This window comes from Dipteris shenzhenensis, chromosome 29 (assembly GCF_047967505.1).
Source record: "Dipteris shenzhenensis isolate YYH24624 ecotype China chromosome 29, Dip_SZ_1.0, whole genome shotgun sequence".
Taxonomy (NCBI): domain Eukaryota; kingdom Viridiplantae; phylum Streptophyta; class Polypodiopsida; order Gleicheniales; family Dipteridaceae; genus Dipteris; species Dipteris shenzhenensis.
Genome location: NC_141624.1, coordinates 32182046 through 32208551, shown reverse-complemented (window position 1 = coordinate 32208551; position 26506 = coordinate 32182046). Strand labels below are relative to the sequence as shown.

At 43.1% G+C, this 26506-nt stretch overlaps 1 protein-coding gene across 2 annotated transcripts in view; it reads right to left on the bottom strand.

The window, feature by feature from the left end:
• Positions 1 to 26506, bottom strand: part of LOC147882717 (phototropin-2-like) — a 132106-nt gene that overhangs the window by 69175 nt on the left and 36425 nt on the right. For both annotated transcript variants that reach the window (XM_087400258.1, XM_087400259.1), the window contains exon 8: positions 16460 to 16509. In XM_087400258.1, the coding sequence (XP_087256384.1) occupies positions 16460 to 16509 (50 nt within the window). The remainder of the gene's footprint in view (positions 1 to 16459; positions 16510 to 26506) is intronic.

Here is a 26506-nt window from a genome sequence, read left to right as displayed (position 1 = left end):
GGGCAGAAGCCGTGCAAACAGCAGTTCACATAATTAAACAGGTCGCCGAACAAGGCTTTGGGGTTGAAAGTGCCAGAAGAGGTGTGGTCTGGCAAGCCACCTTCATATAAGCACTTACGTGTGTTTGGCTGCGAGTGCTTTGCTCATGTACGCAAAGAACTACGCACCAAACTGGAGCCAAAGTCTTTCAGATGCATCTTTATGGGTTATGGTGACGAAGGTGAAATGGGGTACAGGTTATGGGATCCCGTCAAACGGAAGATTATACGCAGCAATGATGTCATCTTTAAAGAGGATAGTGTACACAAAGAACCCGTGCAACCTGTGGAATACAGGAGGGTAGTTTATGATGATGTCGGACAGCAAAGAATGCCCATCAATATGCAGCAGCAGGCTGCTTCATATAACCCTGTTCAAGAGGGTATACAGGCTGAAAATCAGCCAGATAATTTTGCCAATGATGCACCACTGGATATGCCAGCAAATGGGGCTGTAGAACAACCAAATATGGTGGTACAGCCACCCGTCATGCATGACGAACAGGCTAGACAGCAGCCTAATCCGGAACATTTTGTTAGGAGGAGCACCCGTGTACAACGGCCTCCTGACAGGTTTGTTCCAGGAGCCAATAATGTGGCTGATTTTATCATGCTGACAGATTGTGGTGAGCCTTCCAGCTTCAAGGAAGCTATGGGAAGAACAGAGAAAAGGAAGTGGGAAAAAGCCATGCAATCAGAAATGGACTCCCTACTTCAAAATGATACATGGGACTTGGTGCAGCTACCTGTAGGCAGAAAGGTTTTGCCATGCAAGTGGGTTTACAAAGTCAAAGTGGATTCAAATGCTTTACCGAGGTATAAGGCCAGATTGGTTGCCAAGGGATTTAAGCAGGAGAAGGGCATTGACTTTGATGAGATCTTTTCCCCTGTAGTCAAGATGACTACTTTGAGAGCAGTGTTAGCTCTTGTTGCTCATGAGGACATGGACTTATGTCAGATGGATGTGAAGACTGCTTTTCTTCACGGAGATCTCCATGATGAGATCTATATGAGTCAGCCAGAGGGATATGCTGTTAAAGGGAAAGAGCAGCTTGTGTGTAAGCTCAAGAGGAGCTTGTATGGACTCAAGCAGGCGCCAAGAGAATGGTACAAGAAGTTTGATGCCTTCATGCAGTCCCAAGGGTATCATAGGTGTGAGACCGATCATTGCTTGTACACCAAACAGGCAAAGGATGGCAGTTTGATGCTACTCATTCTATATGTGGATGACATGCTAACTGCCAGTAAATCTCAGCAGGAGATTAGTGCTTTGAAGAAGCAATTGCATAAGTCTTTTGACATGAAAGACTTGGGTGATGCAAACCATATTCTTGGCATGCGGATTAGTCATGACAGGTCCAAGGGACTTTTGTTTCTATCACAAAAGGAGTACATTGACAAAGTACTGCAGAGGTTTAAAATGGAGGGGGGAAAGTCTATTAGTACCCCGTTGCCTCCACATTTAAAACTCAGCAGTAAGGACAGCCCCAGATCAGATGATGATAAGGCTGAAATGGCCAAGGTTCCGTATGCATCTGCAGTTGGTTCTTTGATGTATGCCATGGTTGCCACTCGTCCGGATATTGCTTTTGCGGTGGGAGTCATCAGCAGGTATATGGCAAATCCAGGCAAGCGGCACTAGGAAGCAGTGAAAGGTGTCTTGAGGTATCTCAAGGGTACCAAAGACTTGTGCATATGCTATGGTAGGCAGGATGCATTGGTGCATGGTTTTACAGATTCAGACTATGCACGGAATGCAGATAACCGGAAGTCTACTACCGGCTATATTTTCACATTTGCAGGAGGTGCTATATCATGGGTGTCTCGGTTGCAAAAATGCATTGCACTGTCAACCACTGAAGCTGAATATGTTGCAGCCACTGAGGCTTGCAAGGAAGCAATATGGCTTACTCGGCTGGTGGGAGATTTGGGCATTACAGGAGATATGCCAGTTTTGCATTGTGATAGTCAGAGTGCTATCATGTTGGCAAAGAATCCGGTCTTTCATCAAAAGACCAAGCACATAGATGTGAAATATCATTTCATCAGGGAGGTACTGGAAGACAAGCGACTTGAGCTTGTGAAGGTGCATACTGATGATAATCTTGCAGATTTGCTCACTAAGAGCTTGCCTACAGAGCGGCTTGCACATTGCTGCCACATCATGGGATTAGGATGAGACCATTCTTATTTTATGGTCTTGTATACAGTAACTGTATATTGCTGTAATTTTTATTCTTTTCTCCCCTTTAGGCACATTGGCCTTTAGGTGGGAGGTTGTTCGGGTAAAGGCACATTGCCACCCTTTTATTTAAGATATGACACCTATGACTGTCTTAAGACAGTCATAGGGTGAAAAACCTAATCCTAATAAAACCTATGAGTTTGTGGTGTGGCTCAACACTTCACACCCACATCTTTTGTGTCTCCCCTCTCTCTCACGCTCTCCCCGTTGTTCCACTCTCTCTCTCTTTCCCTCTCACATGACAATATCTCCAATGCATTGACTGCAATCGAATATGCTAAGTATTCGCATCAGGATGTGCTCATATTGCAGGTAGACATTGCTAAAGCATTTGACACTGTTCAATGGGATTTTATCTCTCAAATCATGATAAAGTTGGGCTTTGGTCCCAAGATAGCAAATGCTATTTATTGGCTTTATTCCGGCTCTACTTCTCAGTGCATTCTTGGGGGTCATCTATCCCGCCCATGGACATTGGCTAGATCAGTTAGACAGGGCTGCCCTCTCAGTGCTCTCTTCTATGCCATTGCGACCCATCCCCTCTTGACATATCTTGATCATCTTACAAACACAGGACAGATGGCTGGTCTTTAAATCCCTGGGGCTGCATCTTTTTTGGCACAGACATATGCTGATGATTTATTCTTTATGCCACAGAACTCTCCTCGGGAAGTTCGCATGCTTATGACCACACTATCATTGTATGGATTAGCAGCGGGATTGCATGTCAATTTTGACAAATCTAAATTGCTTCCCCTGAAACAATGTGACTGGCATTCTGTTCTCTGGCCAGGTCAGATAGTACATTCCAAAGATGTTGTCAGGCATTTGGGATATCCTATAGGCTGGCATATCACCAGGAAGCAACAGTTAAAATGGATCTTCCAAAGACTTCAACATAAACTGGAATATTGGAAAATCTCTACTTGACCACTTCATGTCAGGCTTAGAATAGTACAGTCTATTGTAATGTCCTATGTTCAGTTTTTTTTGCCTTTGCTACACTGGTCCTCCAGAGATATTTCGGCCTTTATGTCTCAAGCTATGGAGCTGTTATGGAGGACAAAAACTGCAGTGAAAGCATTGAGACTGATGAAGATGGAAATGGTGTGCTCTCCTAGAATGCATGGTGGACTTAATGTTCTCAATATAAGATATCATGTACTAGCAAGGAAGGTGACTCTGCTCCATACTTTCTTCCGTCAACAACAGCCATGGACTTGCATGTTAGCATCCATGTGTGTCAACATGAGGACACCTAATTATGGCCATTGGACTACTGATCCTTGGGAGGTTGTCATTGGGAGATTTATGGGGAAGATACCTGGCTGTCCTTTCTCTACTGCTCTGATACTTGATTGGAAACAGGTACTTTCTAAGGTCAAATGGGCTCCCGATAACTGTTCGGGGACAAATTCAATGAGGAAAGAAAGTATTCATTGGAGTGCCATCTTTGACATTCCACTTGCTTTCTGGCACATTGTCAGTGGGAATCACACTTGCCAAACGTCACATTGCACCATCCACATGTTTACGATGTCAGGCTCCTTCAGAGACTGTCCCTCATTTGCTATGGCACTGCCCGGGTTCTAGGAACCTCCTTGGGAGAATTTCAAATCATCTTCGACTTCGTTTCCCGAGTCACAGATTTGGGAAACATTTATGGTTATTTGGCAGATTCATGAGGTCTTTGTCTCAATACTGACTATTTCTCTCATGGGTGAGATATTGGGCTCTTTGGACAATCTGGAGTGAGCATAATTTGGCATACTTGGGTCGGCAGATTCAAAAGTCATATGAATCGTTCCGAGCCTCATTGCGGCAATCTTTATATGATGCCTGCCATGAGGGTGATATACATGCTTCTTGCATAGAGCTTTTCTTTTTATGTTTCTGATCTCTGGGATATTCTCCATTTTGGAGACTTCCCATCTTGTAAATTTATGAGAATATAAATATATTGCACTGGATTCTACTATTTTAAAAAAAAAAGAGTGTGATGGCGAGCTTAGCCCCTCCCTCACCCGTCCCTGTACCTTGCCCACAGCATGTTACTGCTCCTGCACCTACATACGTACCCCATTTGTCAACCCTTGTACATCTTCGGTCTGAACTTGCCCCTTCCTTTGCCCCTGCGCAGGCCATACCTGTTGTAGAATCGTCCGTACAGGCTCCCCCCTCCGTACAGATTCCTTTACCCGTTCTTTTTCCTTCTTCTGTACCTGCTCCCATGTCCGTTCAGCCAAAGTCCGTACCAAATTCGTCTTCCCCTCTGTCTCTGCAGCCTTTTGCTCTTCTCACGCCGGGTCTTGTACAGTCTTTTCTTGATGTCTCTTCCTCCCCTCTTCCTGCTGCTCCGACAAATGGCTCTTTCGTTTTCTCTGCTTCAGCACCCCCTTCTGCCTCTGCTCCTCCTGCACGTGTCTTCTTTCGGCGGAAGCATGCTGGTTTGCCTCCTTCCACCTTGGTTAAATCGGCAAAGTTGGATATTGCGAATGGTCCTTCATCTTCCCTTCAATTGGACCTTCTTCGTCATATGTGTTTTGCTTCTGTCATAGATGTTCCTTCATCGGGTTCACAGCTTGTTTGTTCTTTGGACTCTGCCCTTCTGGTTTCTGGTCTTCGACAAGCTCAGCAGTTTGGGGTCTGTCTCTACTTTATGGGCACGGTTTTATCTGTAGCTCAACTTCGTCGTTGGGCTGAAGTTGCAGTAGGTCAGGATTGCCTTTCCTCCTTTGTCTTTCTGGGCAAAGGTTTTTATTATGCCCACTGCTTTTCGACTGATGTGGTGGAGCGACTTGTATGTCGTGCTCGTATTCATGCCTTGGGATCCACTATTTGATCCGTCTGCCTCTCTTCTGACTCACTATCCGGTCTGGATTACCCTCAAAGCGTTGCCTCTGCCTCTTCTTCAGCATCTTCCTACTCTTGCAGCTTTTTTGGGGAGGCCTCTACATGTTCCAAGACAAGAGTTTTTGCAGGCTACTCGAAATGTTCGCCTTTGTATTTTATGGGATATGATGCAGCCCGTGCCCTCTACTCTGGATCTTGATTTGGGATTTGCTCATCCGATGTGCATCAGACTGCATTTTGCCTCTTTTCCTACAGCATGTTATCGGTGCCGGCAGGTTGGTCATTTTGCACGTGCTTGCCCTTCGGCTTCCATGACCACTCCTCCTGCTCCTTCAACAGTAAAGTTTACTCTTCCTTCTCCTCCAGTTTCTGCTAAGGATTTACTGGATAAGCCTTCTTTTACTGCTCCGAAGCATTACTGGAAGAAGGTAGAAAAATCATAGGTTAATCTTTCTCTTGCTGAAGAAGTTCGGGATCCGACTCTCGTTGAGCATCATCAACCTCCTTCTCCTCTAGATATGGATGTGCCCCTTGCAGAGGGGATCATACAGGATGCTGCACATGCTCTTTAACAGGTTGATCCTCGAAGTGAAGCTGAAATGCCGAGTCCTACTTTATCAGATGCAGCTCTTTCGTCGGAGGATACAGATGTTGACCTAGCTCCTTTGCCTCTGATGCCTGTGCCAGAGTCTTCTTCTATTCGGGATGCAGAAGTGCCTTTTTTACTGGAATCTTTTCATCCCATGTTACAACGGGTTTTTGACCCTGTGATTCAAAAATTTCGGGTACCAGCCTATATCAAGAAGAATCACAAGGGCAAAAAACAGCTGGTTTTTCTTGATGGTGTGGTTTCATCGCTGCATCAATTTTTACATAGCAATAATTTGAAGCTCGAGGATGCTATGTTTGATCCTCCGCCAGCTTGATATGTAACTTTTTACTTGGCTGCCTCATGACTTTTTACCTCTTTTTGAGGTTTCCCACACAGAAACATAAGATTTCACTATTTTATTTTATTTATTTTTAATGTGTGTGTGTGTGTGTGTGTGTGTGTGTGAGCGATGGAGGCGAGAGAGAACTGCGCACAGGTGTGTGTGTGAGAGAGACGACCTGCTCCATGTTTGCTTTGGACTGTGTGCAGCTTGTTCGGAGCCCTTACCTATGCTCGCGGGAGATTTCGTCTCTTTTTGCCATCCTGTGTGCTCTCTAAAGCCACCTTCAGCACCTCGTTTTTTGTTTTCTCTCTACTTTGCCCACTCTGTGAGTGCGTTGGATTTGTGTATGTTGTGTGTGAGATAGTTTTCCTGCAAGTATTTTCGTCGCAACAGGTTCCCGTGCCCAGCTGTCCTTGTTGCTTTATTGAACCTATTCTAGCCCAACCACTACAGCGTCGCCGCCCCTATTTTGGTTTCAACCCAAAATGTCTACTTTGCGTACTGTCTGGTTACTCCCTCTCTCGCTTGGTTCATGCCCCGCTTGTCTATTCCATTTCTGCTTGCTATCTGTCCCGACTGAATTTTATGTCGCGTCTGTTTATTTCGTCTTGGCCCTCATCCCCCTCTATTTCATAGCTTATTACTTGACTGCAATTTCAGCGTTGAATCTTTCTATTGAATCCACTAGCTTCAAAATGACAGAAACAAATAAGTATTATGTAAAGAGGGCGCTCTCTCCAGAACCCAAAAGACAGTCAAGGGAGACTTTGCCCCCCATAGCCCCTTCATCTGAAGAGGCTTCCTATGTGTTTGACATGTTGAATGAGGAATTTCAACAAAGTAGAAGAGAATGGATGCTGCTTGCTCCGGAACTCACTTACAAAATGAAGTTGCCTTCTCTTGTGCATCCTCTGAAGAAGCTCTCTCAGATTGTAGTCATCATCTTTTTCCCAAGGAAAATACCTTCGGCTAATGATGTGGGACAATGGGTAAATTCCCTCTTAGGTGGCTGCTATGTGAAAGGAGCTTATTTTGCTTCCTGAGGATTTTATGAAGTTCATCTCTTGGATGCCTTAACAAAACAAAAGATGCTGGAAATGTCCCCTTTATTTTTTGGCTGTCAGATGATGCACATCATGCCTTGGTCTCCTAATAACGACTATTAGAATCTCATCAAGCAGCATTGCCCTATATGGGTAGAAGTGGTTGATTTCCCAGATTACATGAGAACGGAGCTTCCTGGCTTAGCAATGACATTGGGACAAGTGATCTATCCCCCTCGTCCCACAGGTAATAAAAATTGCTTTTGCATCTTATGGGATACTAATAGACCAACCCCTCCTGTTAATTTGGGAAAGAAATATTTCACTTTGAAATGGGGAATTTTTGTTGGAGCTTGTTTCTCTTGTCACAAGTTTGGACACCTAGCTTCTGAGTGTCCCTCTATCCTTCATCCTACTCCTCCAGCTGCCATTCCCCAGCCATCTTATAAAGGATGGTTAGAAGATTTATGTGGAAAAGACAAAAGCAAATCCTTCAGTTCATATAGGGAGTCAAGTCATTTCAGCTCAAAACAAGGATAAAGGAAAGAGCAAGCAAGTGGAAAATAATTCATCTTCTCATGAGGGTTGGCAAACTGCAAAGAAGACAGTGCCTCTCAAACAAAGGCCTCTCCAATCTCATAATTGGGATGCTTCTGCTCCTTCTCCTGGTCAACCATCTACCTCTTCTGATAGCCCCATCTCAAAGGCATGGGTTAATGCAGTCAAGAAGGGTATTCCGCTTTGTGAAGAACATGATCTGGTCAAGGAATTGGATTCTGAGGGTCAGCAAGACCCTCAGGCAATTGCAGAGGCCTGATGCCTCCTTTTCTTTTTTAGGACTACTCATTTCTTGTACATATTTTCATGCGTGCTTCTCTTAAATGTGTTTCTTACAATATGCAGGGCCTCTGCAACCCGAATAAATAGAGGCTCCTTTGGCACTATATAAATACAACACATCCAGATGTTGTGTGTCTACAAGAGCATAATCAGCATTCTTTTGCTGGCCAGCATGGGTTCTTTTCAGGATATGATATATTTTATGCAGGCTCTGATCAATCAAATGGGGTGTGCATTCTAGCCAGACATGATTTGCAGCCCTGTGTAGCATATAATGATCTTTCTGGCCGATGGATGATTATCCAATGCATGATCAATGGAGAGATTTTTGAAATTGGTTCCTTGTATGCCTCTCAAGCTTCAGCTTGTAGAGCTCGAATGTGGGATTCCATAAAGCAATATTTTTGGTCCATTAATGCTATACTTTGTGGTGATTTCAATAATTCTCCTCACTCGAAGGACAATACAACTCATAAATCCCATATGCTGCCCTCTGAAATTCAGCAATGGGAACATATGATTTCATCATTTCATACCGCAGATTTATGGACAGCAACTCACCCTTCAGTTTTGGGCTTTACATATCATCATAATGCTTTAATAGAATATTGGGTCAGGCTTGATAGATTGTATCTTTTTCATGCTCAGCAATATGATGATTATACATGTCAAATGTGGACTGACCATTCTCAACAATTGTCTGATCACACTCCACTTTGGCTGAACTTTTCATTTGGTATGCCTCTGGATGATATGCAGCTTTCTTTAGTCAGACACTTACAGGTCAATCAATTAAATCTTTCTCATGAAAAATTCCAGCAAATGATTCGATTGGCTTGCAGGCCATCGTTATCTCATGCTCGGGAGGATATTGACTTTGCTTGGAACTCTTTTGTGCATCGCATTCAAAATATCATTAAGGAATATGGAAGATGGTACATGGTAGTAACCAGGCATCATATCCAGTGGGAAAAATCACACAAGCAGTCCTCGGTACAGATTAGCCATCAAAGGTCCCTTTCTGCTTCTGAACAGAGTTCATTGTCTTGTGCTTCTTCCATAATTGATGCCAATGATAAACGCAAGCTTTCCAAATGGCAGACAAGGGCTAGAGTTAAGCCTATGCTAGATAAGGGCTGTTCCTCAAAATCTTTTTTTCGGAATTTGCATGCATATAGACAAAGTCAATCTAGATGGTATTTGGACCCAGACTTTATCTCAGCTAGAAAAACAATGTCTGGATCATTTTCAGCTTCTTTTTTCTTAGCCATCTTCTTCTACTTCTCAAGTTGAATTGGTTCGGAGGAAATTTATTGAACTTGTCTCTCCTATTGTTTCTTTGCCAAAAGCTTCATTGCTGGAAGTGTCTTTTTCACATATTGAATTGGATGATGCTCTCAAAGATTTGGGTAAACATAAATCCCCTAGCTAGGAAGGTTTGACGGTTGAATTTTTTGTAGCCTTCTGGGCTGAATTGAAGGGTCCAATCTTATAAAGAAGTCAGCTTTTTTTAATGAACCTCCTTAAGGTAATTTGTGAGCTGAAACATGCCCATGGTGCCTAGAAAACTCCTATGTGAGACTATGGCTGACTGGAAGCCCATCACTTTGATGCCTGTTATATATAAATGTATTGCGAAAATGTTGGTTCATCGGATAAAGGATATTCTTCATGATGGTCTTCATCCCAAGCAATATGGTTTTGTTCCAAGAAGGAAAATACATGATAATATTTCCAATACTCTCATCGCAATGGAATATGCTAAATATTCAGCTCAAGATGTTTTGGTCATGCAGGTGGATGTGGCAAAGGCATTTGATACCGTATAGTGGGATTATGTCTCTCAAACCATGTCTAGACTTGGTTTTGGGCCAAAGCTAGTTAATGTCATTTATTGGCTTTACTCAGATTCCACTGCTCAATGCTTTATAGGGAATCATTTGTCTGAGTCTTGGACTCTGGGATGGTCAGTTTGACAAGGATGCCCTCTCAGTGCTTTGCTCTATGCTATTGCTTCACATCCTTTGCTTCTTTATATGGATCATCTGCTTGATACTGGACAGCTAGTGGGGCTTCAGATTCCTAGCTCACAGCCTTTCATTGCACAGGCTTATGCAGATGATTCCTTCTTCATGCCAAAGAATTGTCCTCTGGAGCTTCACTTATTGATGGATACCCTTTCTGATTTTGGGTTGGCAGCTGGTCTAAATATTAATTTTCTGAAATCAAAACTCTTGCCTCTCAAGCATTGTGACTGGCATGCTCTCCTTTGGCCAGGTCAAATTATTCATCCAGAGAACATAGTAAGACATTTGGGTTATCCAATTGGCTGGAAAATCAGAAATAAGCAACAAATGTCTTGGGTATTCATCAAAATTCAGGACAAATTAGAATATTGGAAGATCTCCACTTGGCCTTTGCATATTCGGCTTCGAATTGTCCAGTCCATTGTTTTAGCTTATGTCCAGTTTTACCTGCCTTTACTGCATTGGTCATCTCGAGATCTCTCTTCTTTTATGTCTCAAGCCATCGAGGTTTTTTGGAAAACTAAGCTTCATAAAAAAGCTTTGAGATTGCTCAAAATGGACCTGCTTTGCTCTCCAAGAATGCATGGAGGTTTGAATATTCTAAACATCAAATTCCATGTGGCAAGAAAGGTCACTATGCTCAAGGTTTTTTTTCAGCAAGAGCAGCCATGGTCTATTATGTTGGCATTTTTGTGTGGCCAGATGCGCACAAATGCTTATGGGCATTGGCTCATTGATCCATGGGAAGTAGTACTTGGCAAGTTTCAAGGTAAAATACCTGGTTGTCCATTTTCTACTGCCTTGATTCAGGATTGGAAGCAGGTGCTCTCTCGCATCAAACGGTCTCCCCATCCTACTTCTATAGCTTCATCTCTTCGACTGGAAAGCCTTCACTAGAGTGCTGTTTTTTACTCTCCTCTTGCTGTACAACAACCAATCAGAGCTTACAATCTCATGAAGTTGGGCATCCGGTTCATTGATGATGTGGTAGATACTCAGGGCCATATTCTCTCTTTTCGGGCAGCTTGTCAACCATACAATCTTGGGATGCATCATAGACCCATATGGAAAGTTATTGGAGATCTCTTACTCCCTTTTGTTCCGATTCCATCATTGGAAGTAAGAGACAGGCTTCAAGATTGGCATCTTCAATCTTCAAGTCCAGGCTTATCCTCTCATCCTTTGCATTTATTGACTTCCATACAGGTTATTGATTGATTTTACCTCCTCCATGGATTGCTTATCATGCAAATTCTCTTTGACATCTGAATAAGTCTTTATCTTGGTGGAAAGGAAAATTGAAATTGATATGGAAGTTGAAAATGCCATTAAAGCAGAGACTCTTTTTCTGGAGATGTATTGTTGGTATTTTTCCAGTGGGAGTGAAATTGGCTCAAAGAAGGATTGCCTCTCCTCTTTGTCTGAGATGTCATCATACTCCAGAGAGTATTCAGCACTTACTGTGGTTTTGTTCATATTCCAGAGACCTTTTGGACAAGATCTCCTATTTTTAATCTCTCAGATTTCCAGCGCACAGGTTCTCGAGGTTTTTCTGGATGTTTGGCAGATTATCAGCTTCTTTGTCCCAATATTCTCTTTTCTTTTATTGGATCAGATACTAGGCCTTGTGGACCCTCTAGCTTCAGCGAAATCATGCATTTCTGAATTCATCTCTTCAGCACCCTTATGAGTTCTTCCGGGCCTCATTGTGGCACTCCTTATATGATGCCTTGCATGAGGAGGATTTGGATGTTTCTTGCATTCAGCTTTTCTTTTACTATTTCTGATGGATAGGGCATTGGCAGAAGTACCTTTTTTACTGGAATCTTTTCATCCCATGTTACAACAGGTTTTTGACCCTGTGATTCAGAAATTTCGGGTACCAACCTATATCAAGAAGAATCACAAGGGCAAAAAGTAGCTTGTTTTTATTGATGGTGTGATTTCATCACTGCATCAGTTTTTACAGAGCAACAATTTGAAGCTGGAGGATGCTGTGTTTGATCCTCCTCCAGCTTGATATGTAACTTTTTACTTGGCTGCCTCATGACTTTTGTTCTAAGGTTTTACTTGTAAATTTTTTCCTTGTACTTATTGGTGGGTTTTTACCTCTTTTGAGGTTTCCCACACAGAAATATAAGATTTCACTATTAAAAAAAAAGTGTGTGTGTGTGTGTGTGTGAGCTAACAGTTACACACATTCAAGACGTGGTTGACACAGATAGAGCTTCCTGTGAAGCTCTGTTCTATCGGGACCACTGCCTGCACATTTACAAGGAGGGTTTCATCATCCCACCTGGGTACTGTACTTAGATCCACCTCCCGCACTCACTCAGGATTGCTATTGGACAGCTCCATGTGTCATCGCACCGACTCTGTATCGAGAGCGGGCAAGCAGATGGGATCCCTAGAGAGAGTCGTATATGCACTTTATGTGAGTGGCACGAGGTGGAATCACAGAAGCACTTTATCTTTCTTTGCCCAGCCTACTATGAGATCCGTGGACAATACCACTACCTTTTTAGAGACACATTCAATGGCCTCTCAAGATTCCTCTCATACCCAGATTAGAGATGCTCGAAGGCTTTCATCCATACGCTCACATGGGAGGGAGGGAGGAGGGGGGGCGGGAGAACACAAAAAAAATGCTCACCAGACTTACTAGCATGGCCCTAAGGAAGGGCTTCCTTCGGAATGGCAACTCAAAAGAATTGTGACAATCCACAAGGGAGGAGATATCAAGATGGCAAAAAGCTATGGTGAGCAGCCTAATGGCCAAGTTGTAAGGCACTATTCTTGAGCAGAAAATCAGTATATGGACATAGACAACAAGGGTGAGGGCGCCATCCCAAGAAGGGTTTCGCCCCAAACACTAGACAGTAGACCATTTGGTTGCCATAAGGGTGCATCAGAAGGAGCCAAGCATTAAAAAGAAGCTTTGTTTTGTTGCTTTGTAGATTTCAAGAAATCCTTTGACACAGTTCCACGTAAGAAACTATGGGAAAGACTGGAAAAGCTTCAAGTCCCTTACGAACTTTGAGAGGCTATCTAATGTTTACACGAGAAAGTTTTAGCCGAGCTACTACAACCACTTGTGGATGGGTCATATTCTCCAAAGGGAAACCTGTCATAAGCAATGGCATAGGGGTCAAATAGGCTGTCCCCTCTTGCCAGCTCTTTTTGTTCTTTTTATTGATCAACTAGAAGATTGGGTGAGAATACACAGCAAAGAAGTTGTCCAAATTGCAGGACATGCTCTACTATTTATACCTTTGTAAGACTAGAATATATCCAATCGTGCAAATTCAGATTTTTGTTGTTCTAAAGTAAGGAATTTTTAGCTGTTGGGGCTTTTACACGCGCATAGTCGAACAACTGATAACCACATAGATGAAAATCCAAAGAATCTGCATGGCAGCACCTAAGGTGATAGAAAAATATACCTTTGTAAGAGTAGAATATATCCAATCATACAAATTCAGATTTTCGCTTTGCATAGATATTTAGATATGGTCAAGCAGCTGATTACCACTTGGATGAAAATCAAAGAATGTGCATGTCCGCTAAGGTGATAGAAAAATATGCCTTTGTAAGACTAGAATATATCCAATCATACAAATTCGTATTTTTGTTGTTCTAAAGTAAGGAATTTTAAGCAGTTCGGGCTTCTGCACCTGCGTAAGATATTTAGATATAGTTGAACAGCTGATCACCCCTTGGATAAAAATTCAAAGAATTTGCATGTCCACTAAGGTGACAGAAAATTATACCTTTGTAAGACTAGAATATATCCAATCGTACAAATTCATACTTTTGTTATTCTAAAGTAAGGAAATTTCTAGCTGTAGGGGCTTCTATTGCTCTACTATTGCTTATTTACGCAGATGTGATGTATCTTTGCAAAGAGCATGCAAAAAATGAAAGCACATCTGGATGCACTGGGGAGCCTCTGCAGACACTAGTCATGGAGATTGGGACTCACAATAAACAGATTGATGTCACCTTCAAAGGGGTACTTTTTGAATTAGTCGACTCGTACCAATAACTAGGGCTGGAATTTACCAACAACTACAAGTGGAATGCGTATGTAGAAAGAAGAATTTTGGGAGGCCTGAAAGCCTTGTACAGCTTCTGAAATAAGTGCAGGAAGGCACAACTATGGAATTGGGAAATGAAAATTTTCTATACACTATGCTTGTACGAAACAATGATCCTTTATGTGTGTCCAGCATGGGCTCCCGCTCTCTCTATGACCTACTAGAAAATAATATAAACTTCAAATAAAAGATTTCTCAGAGGGGAGTTGGGGGTTAAGGCATAGACACACCCTAACCCATCCTACTGTCTGAGACGGGTATGAGACCTCTCAAAGGGGAGGCATTATGCCAATTCATGGCCTATCTCAAGAAAGTTGAGAAGATGGATGCCGGCAGGATACCTCACAGGGCATTGGAAGCTACACAAAGCATGGGATGGCACTGAGATGGAAAAAAAAAAGATTGGAATTATGGGGTATAACAGCTGCTGATATATCAGGATGCATGTGAGATCACGGAATTAGTGACACAGAAGATGCTACTAAATGATGGCAGGACCCAGGTTCAAAAATACAGTTCTACAAGCAGGAAATTAATCCAATGGACAGCTATGGGATGCAAAAATACCTTGGGAAAGACATATCAATGTTTGAAAGGCAGCTAATATACAAAGAACCAGGTCACATGATCTATAAGGCAGAAGGGAAGGTGTGGAAGACCTAGTGTCCCAAGGGAAATATGCCCCACAGGGGAGGTAGAAAATGAGCACCATGTACTCCTGAGATGCTGGCCTATGCTCACATCAGAGAGATATGATGACAACACAGGCAACCTGACAATTCTGCTAGAGCAGAGCTACAAAGCTAGGGAGTTATCTAAAATAACTTTTGGAATACCACAACAAGATACTTGGGCTAGCACACAAGCTAGCACATCAAGTACTAATTACATAGTATGTCTATAGTATTTTTGTTAACTGGATGCAAAGATCTCTATTTGTTGATAGTGATCGCCAGTCCCATACATCCTGAAGGGTTTCAAGAGAACTTTAATACAACCATATCATATCCTCTCTCTCTCTTCATATTCTCTCTCTCTCTCTCTCTCTCTCTCTCTCTCTTGGTGACAACTATGCAACTCCTATCAATCATGAATCGAGGGCTGGGTGCATTAGATAATTTAAGATAGCTCTAACCTGTAGATTTTTGTGTAATAGTAGTAAGACTTACTAAGATGCATACTTCTAGACATCTATTGAGGAATTTCTTAAAACAATGCGGATGCTTATTTACAAAAAACATCACGTAAATAGATAGTAACCAATTTGGTGAGATAATTCCTGAATGTATTAGCCATAGACCATTAATTTCAAAGGATGCAACTTATAGTCAAAATGACATCACCTTGTAGGCATAGGTGCCATAATTTTTACACGTTCTTGGTCATCCATGTATACTCAAGATAGATATTTTTTCCTCAATTTATTTTCTCAGCTTTATGGGCCTACTAACTATGACAAAAAACAAGTCGATTCCCCCACAAATAGGATGTTAAGTCCCATGGGGCATGTCTTAAGGGAGCTCATCATCAGCTTCTAGCTCTTGATGTTTTTGTGACCCATTCCTATAGGAAATTGGAGCTTTTTAACTTGTTCTACCCATACATTTTCTTCCATGCCAATGACAATCAAACTTACCATGCAATGTAAACCCCTAACCATGAGAACCACATCAAGTAACATTCCTTGGGTTACTAACATTCTTTAGTCCTCCATGAAAACTCAAAAGGGTGAAGGTTTTAACTCCCTAATGCGTGTTTCTTCACCAGAGGCTTGGAGTTAAATCAAGATCCATCAACATAATATGAAATCATGATCTGCCATCTACACACTACTTCTTGAACATTGATGATGATGATGATGGGCATTGCCTCGTCAAACATAGGGACCAGTAGGTTCCATTCCATCCCAGCTTAAAATTGGTTTTAATAAGCCCTAACTTAGCAGTGTAGAGCAACACCAACATTCCCTTATTTATATGCTTACACATAATATGTCGATCCTTCCAGGCTTGCCTTCTACGCTGTATCAGCATCTATGACCAGGCAGCTTGGAGGCATAACTCATCCAAGTGGCTTAGCTGATACAATCCCCGCTTGATTTCCTCTAATTCACCTAAATGGTGCTCGGCAGCAACTCAAAGATTCAAAAGTCTCTCTCGGGGGTAATTCGTTAGATGGACATGAAATGGAAAATGCATCCACAGGAACTTTCATTTAGACCACGCCCCCAACAAAGAAAAGGAGAAAAAAACAACTGAAAGAACGTGAGAAACATGGAAACCAAATACATCCATCACCCACATCCAAAGGTACAATGATTTCACACGAGGAAACTTAAGTAAGGGATAACACAACATACTGAAGAGAGGTTTACAGCATACCTTTTGGTCACGCATTGGCTGCAGGTGAAACAAATTCCAAAACCGTTTCCCTGCATAGTTAATAGTCATTAATGTTTAGACGATGCTACATATAAAACAGATTTTTTGGAAGCAGTGATGAATTAAGAAATAGGTATGCCATACTTTATCCATTCACTATACTAGATATAGTGCTTGGTTTGAGCAGGAAAAAATGACATGTGTGTCTTCAACTCTGTGGACAAGTGGAAACATGACTTGTATGCCTTTAACTCTATGGAGAAGTGGAAAAATGACTGGTATGCCTTCGACTCTGTGGACCAGTGGAGAATGTAAACCATAGGCATGAAAGCAACACAAATTGCATAAAAACAGAGGAGAGTTCAAGAGCAATCATTAACCTTGGCTGGTTTTTGTCTGGGAGCAACAATAAGGTCCTTGATTAATTCAGTAACAGGATTTTGGTGAAAGCCATGAGTAAAATAGATACTAGTACTCAACTTCTATCAGAACTCTTTCCTTTAGGAGCTACTAATACATTTCCAGGTTTGTAAGGCTCCCATCTTCCACTTCATAAACCAATCTTGGTTCCAAAAGATAACAAAGATTGTCTGGCTTTGAAACAAGAAGGCCACAGCAACAAACATTCATTTTTTCTGGGGTCGAAGTGAACAACAAAGCAAATATATCATATAATGATCCATAAGACGGTTGCTCTAAGTTCATAAGCCTCTATACCATAAACTCATATGTACACCATAAGTACAAAGTGGGTAGACCAAACAATATACCTTTGTAAGACTAGAATATATCCAATCATACAAATTTCGAATTTGTGTTGTTCCAAAGTCCAAAAGTCTACACAGATCTAGAGGTTGCCTTTCAGCCTGTTAGGATTGCCGGTTTTGTGGACCATGGAGCGGGCTTGCAGTGGTACTTAGACCCCGACCCTCTGCTCTTGGCCCTGGGATCCTGGAGGCTGTGGTTATATGGAGGTGCACCTATCAGGTGCTTGCAGTGGGACCCAGGAGAGTGGGAGGGGATAGATCATGGGCACCGAGAGAGGGGGATTCCCTTCTTTCGTTTCACGGTTGGTAATGCCAGGAGATTTCAGCTGAGTAGTAGAGGTTGGATTCCCTCCAGAGCCCCCCATTGGGATAGCTTCTTCATCACCGCAGATTTGCTTAGGAATTTCTGGAGGAGGCTCTGGAAATCCCTCAGAAATAGAAAGATAACTCTTTTCTTTTGGCTTTCTATTCATAGAGGGGTTGTAGTGAACTTGTGCAGATCACGATTTGGGGCTGATCCCACTTGCCCTTGCTGTCATTCTGCAGGAGTCAATGCGACATTGCCTTTGGGACTGCAATCAAGCGAGAATTGTTTGGAAAGGAGTTGCTCGGATACTCAGCATTTTTCATACTTCCCCTTTCTTCATGACTTGGGGCTCGGCCGCATGGTTATCCCTTACTGAGCCCCAGGTGTTTTATGAGGGCGAGCCTTCTTCTTGGGCACTCTCGATCCGCTAACAAGTGATAGAGCCCTGCTCTCTTCAGGATGTACCACATATTCCTTTCAGAGCTTCACATGTTTCAGTGGACACCTCTTGGGAGATTTTGACTAGCATTTCCTCTTGGCACATTTGGAGAGCCAGATGCACAGAGGCCTTGAATGACACCCAGATACACCCATCACAGGTGTTCACGGGTATTTGGAGTGACACGGTTCACACTTGGATAGCCATATGGACTAGCATGCAGGGCCCTTCACGGGCAGCCTCTTCTAGGAGGACTGTATTTCTTCGAATATGGAGGGTTTCTCCGTTTTTCTCAGAGGTTGCTACCGGATTGAGATGGCACTATCAGCCCCAATCCTTTCTTTTTGGCTCTTGAGCTTTTCATGCATTGCATGGTGTATCCCAAATTCCCGTATGGAGCTTGCTCTAACGGTTTTCTTTAATACTTAATAGAAGTCTCTTTTTTGAAAAAAAAAAGGTCTACACAAAAAATAAAAGAGAAAACAAAAGAGAGGAAAAAAAGAGGTAGCAAAAATTTCACAAGGTACGGCTTTGTGGACAAGTTAGCTACTTGATTCTTGGAGAAACAATGAACTAGCTTAGCAGTACTTAGGTCGAAGGAATTGATACTGGGTATCAATGTGATATCCATTAATGGTAGGGATTCAGTGGACAAGTTAGCTAGTTGATGCTTGGAGAATAGACTAGCTAAACAACACTTAGGTCCACATGATGTCGAGTGAAGTGATAAATGGATATTAATATGCTTGGATGTCTCTAATCTTTTACATGATTGGCCAAAGTTATAGGATTTCATCCATGCAATTCATACAAAAGTCTCATCACGTCTATGCTTTCTCATGGCTCTCTACCTCGACATGCTCCTCTCAACTCCATGCCTTTCTTTTGCTTTTCTCTACCTCGTTCCTCATCTAACCTCCTCCTCTCCTTCACTTTTGTTCCAACTCCAAGGTTGGTTCTCTCACATAGGTCCTCCCCGATGGCCTTGCCGAGAACCACGTTCCCCCTCCCTTTGCCCTCTCCTCTAGTCTCCTCTCTTGCCCCCACTCCCTCTTGGCCTCTTTCTTTCGTTCGTCCCCCCGTGCTCCTAGACTTGCCAATCACCCCTCCCCTCTTGCCACCCCACTAGTATCTCCACTCCGGCACATTGTCTAGGGCCACTCCCTACCTTCATATTTCTCCTATGTGACATCAACATGCATCTCATTCCATGACAACTTTTATAGAAGGAGTTTTGGAGAGTTGGGCCGTGGAACTACATGGATGTTCCCCAAACTACACCAAAGTCTAGAGGTTCTAGTCATTTTCTGTTCGCCTCAAGAAAGGGGGGCTGTGAAGGTACAAAACGAAGAGAGAGAGAGAGAGAGTGCAGGTACAAGACGAGTCAATAGAGCAATCACGTCAAATCTTAGATAAAAATGAAGAAAAACAAGTACAAAGTACTTGTACCTAGACCTAGGACTAAGTGTCCTAGGTGTCACATAGGACTAAGTGTCCTAGGTGGCCTAGTAGGCACTAACACTATAAGTGACTACACTTATGCCTACAAGGCACATACCATGGCCTATAGGGCATCACTAGAACCAGCAAAAGATGGCCTACAAACCCCCCTCCATGGGATGGGCTGAAGTACTCTGGAAATGTCTCACAATACCTGGTAGTTTCTAGTCATCGTGGCACATGTTCATCCAAAAGGATATAGCCACCTATGAATGTACAAGGAATGTCAGATCATGTAACAAAGGGAACCAAGTGTAAAGCTTGTCGGAAGACTTTGAACTTGGGACAAGGAAGTGCCTTTGTAAACATATCTGCGATGTCCTCCTTTGTGGGAAGATAGGACAACTCTATGTCTCCTGCTAACAACCGCTCCCGAACATAATGATAGTGAACTTCAATATGCTTGGTACGCGCATAGCACTCTGGCTATCAGTGTAGACAATAGTGGAGGATGTCTGGCAAATACCAAGATCTGTAAGTAACTGTCGAAGCCAAACACACTCTACTGTAGCGGTGAAAGCTGCCCTGTACTCAGCCTCACAGCTAGACGTGGCAACTGTCGGTTGCTTCTTGCTGAGCCAAGAAATACATGAATTGCCAAGCAAAAAACAATTGCCAGTATGTGACACTCTGGTGTCGGAACATCCTGCCCAATCACTATCCGTGTAAGCATGCATGGTAAGTGAACCCTGATCACCATAGAGGAGGGCTAAATCCTGAGTGCCTCTGAGATATCTGAAGACTCTCTACACTGCCTACCAATGCTGTGAACTGGGCATGTGCATGAATCTGCTGAGCTGAGATACTGCATACTACAAGTCACGTCTGGTGTGACATAAATAAATAAGGCATCCAACAGCCTACTGATAAAGAGTGATATCACATGGTGGGCTCCCATCATGAGCTGAGAATTTGAAGCCAGGGTCCACTAGAGTAGAGATTGGCTTGCAATCCTCAAACTGAAAACGATCAAGGAGCTGTCCAATATACTTGGACTGAGACATCATGATACCCCCCTCAACATGAGCAAACTGAATGCCCAAATAATAATGGAGCCGTCCCATGTCTAACATGTCAAAAATCTGCTGCAAATCAGCCTTGAAAGCTGCAATTTGCTGAGTATCTGGGCCCGTGATAAGCATATCATCCACATATAAAATCAGCGCTAAAAAATCAGATCCACTCCTCGGACATAAAGAGTGGGTTCTGTGGGACTATTCTAAAAACCAAGGGATAGTAAGTGTGCATGAATTTTTGCCCTGGGTGCCTGCTTCAAACCATAAAGGGCTTTTCTAAGCCGGCATACCTTATTTTCAGAATTGACAACCTCAAAGCCAGGAGGTTGTGTGATATAGACTTCTTCCTGCAGATCCCCATGAAGAAAAGCGGTCTTGATGTCAAGTTGGTGCACTTGCCAATGATGATGGGCTGCAATGGCAATGACACATCGAATGGTAGTAATCCTGGATGTGGGAGCAAATGTCTCCTCAAAGTCAATGCCTTGTTGTTGGGCATACCCTTTTGCAACAAGACGGGCTTTGTATCGATCTATGCTGCCATTAGATTTCCTTTTTAATTTGTAGACCCACCGCGTTCCAATGGCATGCTTGCCAGGTGGAAGATCTACTAATTCCCATGTGTCATTTTTGGCAATAGATTGTAACTCAGCTTTCATTGCATCCATCCACTCTTTGCTGTCAAAAGCATCTTTATGGCACAAAGGCTCTTCATTGCAAGCTGTAGCAAGGAGTGCAAACTCAAGAAAGTGACCATGCTGTCTATTCCCTGATCTTGTCTGGGCAGCAAAAGGTTGATCTTGTTTCCTGTCCCTCAATGTATCCAGAAGCCATCTGGGAACTTGCCTTTGCTGTCTATTGACAGCTCTTTCTTCAATGACTACATCATGAGTAATGGGATCATTCTGTGCCGGAAGAGTAACCTGCAAATCAGCATGAGGCTGTGGCTGATTATTGCTTAGTGGAGGGCCTGCAGGAGGCTCACGTTGCCGCTCAAAATCCTCTTCTGATGATGGCAGAGGTAACCAAGATTCAAAGGCATCAAACATGTCAATATTTGGCTTTGCTTTGCAGTCCACAAGAGGAGAAGCTGAATGTTCAGCAAAGATCACATCTCTACTGACAATAATCTTCCCATTACTTGGTTGATATAACCGATACCCTCTGTTCTCTTGGCTGTAACCAATGAATATGCATTTGATTGCCTTGTCATCAAGCTTATGTCTCAGCTGAGATGGTACATGAACATATGCAAGAGACCCAAAAACTTTCATGTGTGAAAGTGAAGGCTTCCTGCCTTTCCATGCTTCATAAGGTGTGATAGTCTTTAATGCCCGTGTAGGTCATCTATTCAGCACATAGTTGGCACACATCACTGCATCAAGCCAAAATTTATTGGGCAAAGACTTGGCCTTAAGCATGCATCTGGCCATCTCCATTGTGGACCTGTTTTTTCTTTCGGAAACAGGATTCTACTGAGGAGTGTAAGGAGTAGTGCATGAGTGAATAATGCCCCGTGAGGATAGAAATGCATCAAACTCCTTTGACATATATTCACCCCCCCTATCTGTGTTGAGGGTGACAAGCTTGCATCCTGATTCATTCTCAACCATATTCAGCCATCTCTGAAAGCATAAGAAAACTTCAGATTTGGCCTTTAAAGGATATACCCAGCAATACCTTGTGAAATCATCAATGAGAGTCATGAAATACTTGTATCCTCCAATGGCATTTGTCCTCATTGGGCCACAGACATCACTGTGTACTAGCTGCAATTTCCTTTGTAAGAGTTTTGGACAATTCTTTTGAAAAGGAAATCGATGCATCTTACCCAAAAGACAACCCTCACACACATGTTTGGAAACTGTGTGAGTCTGCGGTACATCATTTGCCATCTGCTATGAATGTAGCTTTGCAAGAGCTCTGTAATTGAGATGGCCCATTCTGTTAGCTGTGAATCTGAAATAGCCAATGCTTCAATAGAAAGTGCAGCTGAATGATGATCAAGGTGATAAAGCCCTTTTTGCAAAGTGCAGTGCCAGTGAGAACTATGGCATTGTCATCACGAAGATCATATACTAGGCATCTGTAGCCATCAAAAATTACTCTGAAACCCGAAGTAGCAATTGCTGAAATTGAAATCAAGTTGACTTCAATGCCAGGCACAAAAAGAACATTTGTCAGAGTGATAGGATGGCTGGAAATGGATGTGAGCTGCACATCTCCAATTCCTTTTACAGCATATGAAGCATTAGTAGCACACGTAACAGTCCCCCTCGAGGTGCATCAGCTAGAGAATGAAACAACTGTCTGCAAGATGTGACATGCTTGGAAGCACCACTATCAAAGTACCACGACTGAGCATCATTAGCAGTAAAGAGTGCATCAGCTTTGGAGGGATCAAATGAGCAATGGACAGCCCATGCCCAATCATCCTGAAGAGCATGTGCATGTGAAGCATCTGCTGGCTCATGGGATTCAATGGCATGTGAGGCGTTAACTGTCAACCCTGCTTTCTTTTTCTCCGAAGCAATGCGCTTCCTGCATTCTGAAATGTCATGTCTAGGCTTGCGACAATAGTTGCATCTTTTCTTCTTTCCCTTATCTGCTGTATTTTTAGGTGCATGGGAGGAATTGCAGCTGCTATGCGTAGAGGAATTGCAGCTGCTATGCGCAGATTTTGGCTTGCCCATAGGCTTGGAAGCTTTGCCTCTTCCTGTCTGCTGTGAAGCAAATGCATGATCAAGAATAATGGCTTGTCTGTTAGCTCTACTTTGCACTTCCTGCAAAAGCAAAGTAACTAGCTGGTCAAAAGAATAGTGGTCTGGATTACCCATGGCCACTAATCGAAGGGTTGTAGCAAACCCTTGATATGTATCTGGCAGTCCATTCAATGTGGTACTGACAAGCTGTGAATTTGGCACCACCTCATCAATGTTGGCAAGCTGTTCCATGAGGTCTTTGACCTTTGTCAAATATGCATCCATTGACTCACCTTCATTCATATTCACTTCCTATAATTGCCTTCTCAAACATGCAACACGAGCTTCATTGCGTATCTGATAGAGAGAAGCCAATTTATCCCAAGCATGCTTTGCTGTCCTACAAGACCGGATGTGTGGAATAATGATTCTCTTGCATGATAAAGCAATGCATGAATGTGCATTTGCATCTCTTGCATCCCATCTTGACTGTTCTTGAGTTGGAAGAGCAGCAGCAGGAGTGCTAGAGGAAGAGGCATCAGGAGGAGTACCACCTACAAAAGGACCAGCAGTAGAAACAACCACTGTAGCATTGGCTGGCCTCAGATCAGCCCCAGAAACAATATTCCACAAATGCTTTGCAACAAGAATATGTTTCATGAGATAAGACCACATCGGATAGTTGGTGCCATCCAACTTATCATCTTCACGAAGAACTCCAAATAAATCTTGATTGTTCCCAGCCATAGCAACTGTGATAACCTGTAAAAGACCTGAAAAAGCAAAAGCCTCAAGGCTATCACTGCAAAAAAAGCTGGCTGTCCCAAAAATGACAGCAAATATCTGCAAATTTCTGACCCAAATCAAAGGGCAAATGCAGATCTGACCCAAATGTGACTGTGACAAGCAATGTTCACTGCAAAAACAGCAAATTTGGCATGAGCCCCAAATTTATTGAGGGCAAATAGGCCAAAAAGAGGGCAAATGTAGAAAAGCCCCAAATTTTGCTGAAATTTTGCAAATGTGACCCAATGGATGATAATCTGACCCAATGTCCTGCAAATCTGACTCAATATCCTGCAAAAATGACTCAATGTCCTGCAATCTCTGTAGATCTCACACGTAAGAAAGTGAGATTGTACGGTTTGCACGGCGTACGGATGTACGGCTGTACAACACCCAATGTACGATTTTACAGCAGCCAATGTACGACCTGTACGGATATACGGTGTAGGAAGTACATGACACGCATTACCATTGAAGGTACGATTGCAGGTACGGTGTACGGATGCAAGTGATTGTATCCAACGTACGGTACAGGTACAAGTGACGACGCAGGGTACGGAGCAAAGCCGTACGGTTATACGGTGCAGGTACAAGTGGTGCCGCCGAGTACGGAGCAAAGCCATACGGTTGTACGGCGAAGGTACGGTTGTACGGAGCAAGTGCAACGGGCACTGAAGGTACGGTTGTACGGAGCATGTGCGACGGGCACTGAAGGAATCTGTACAAAAGTCCGTACAATCGTACGGATTGTACGGATGGAGCGCAGACTCTTGAAATCTGTGCGTGATGCAGATCCGGAGGCAAGGGAACAAGTCCAGTAGCGCTCTGATACCACTGAAGGTACGAAACAAAGAGAGAGAGAGTGCAAGTACAAGACGAGTCAATAGAGTAGTCACGTCAAATCTTAGATAAAAATGAAGAAAAACAAGTACAAAGTACTTGTACCTAGACCTAGGACTAAGTGTCCTAGGTGTCACATAGGACTAAGTGTCCTATGTGGCCTAGTAGGCACTAACACTATAAGTGCCTACACTTATGCCTACAAGGCACATACCATGGCCTATAGGGCATCACTAGAACCACCAGAAGATGGCCTACAGGCTGCTGGGGACCTTGGGCAACAAGGTACCCCCAGCCAAAGGTTTCCACTTTGTAGTAGCAAGTGTTGAGGTGTAACCCCTACACACTTTCAAATTGCTTTTAGGGATCACATGTCGTCCTTTATGGGACATTGATCAGGAGTGGCTAAGTGTGCCATGTGGATTATATATGGGGATAAGGTGAAAAGTGAGCTGACTTTCTCTCGACATACCTAGTATGGGTAGATTGTTGATTGAACTCAAATTGGATTCACCACTCCCTCAAGCCTCTTTGGATGGCAACTTTTGGCCCTTGTTGCAAGCGGCAGCTTCTTGCTTTGGAGTCGCATACACAAATCTGTTGACGTGAGCCCATAGGTCTAACTTGAGCCCATAGGTCTGCCATAGGTCTGAGTAGGCATCTGTGATGCCTCTTTTGAGTCAACAGGTAGATTGGGATAATTCACCCTCAATACCACCAACCAAGGTTGGCCACTAAGAGCATTGCGCATAGGTTCCCAGCCCCAGGAGGACTGTATTCTCCACACCACTCCCCTCCCCATGAGTTAGATAATAGTCAGCTAGAGCATGCATGAATTTGATGACTGTTTTCATCAACAACCATGGTGGTCGATTATGAGACATGATTTGCAGCAAGCCCTTATTGGGCATTGGATAGATGTTTTGAAGCTTCAAGAGCGTATGTTCTTAGCAACAGATGTCAAAAGAAATAGATGTTTGGTGCCTAGTTGAGGTCTCAAGATCTGGACCTCCACGGTAGGTCGTAGTAGTGGAGTTTGCATACCCGTTGGATAGGCCTTGGCCTTGAAGGTCTTTGATTAAAGAGAGTTGATAGGGTGGTTCAAGGGGTGTGGATAGGCATCAAGCTAGGGGTCTTCGTATTGTAATCCTCGATACTTGCCCACCACATGTTGCTAACAGAGGGGCTCCTTCTAATGAGAGCTCATAAACACTCCCAAATGTGGACTCCAAAATTGTTGGAGGTAATTTTCACATTCTAGAGCTCAAGAAAAACAAACAATGAGGTGTTTCATTCTCATTCATGCCAGCGGCGGTAGAGAGGTATACTTGGAAGCAGTTTATAATCACCATCAGGGGGGTAATGCCTAGTGGCAGCCAAATTCACATGACTTCTAGACATCCTTTTTCTCCTTGGATTAGCGATGCACTTATGGAATTTTGGAGCAACTCCACGAGTTTATGTAAAGAATTGGGCTCTACATAGAGTGGGATCCATAGGCATTCTTCGAGTAAGCAACCACACCAGGGGCTCTCCCAATAGGGAGTAGATCTCTAAACATGTTCTATCATGATGAGGAGGCGGCCATGCAAACTATAGCCTAGATTTGGCTTGTAGAGGATGCCTACTCAAGATGGTTGGGCTCTTAGCCCCAAAGAGGTTGGTCTCTCCCCACTAATTCTTTATACTT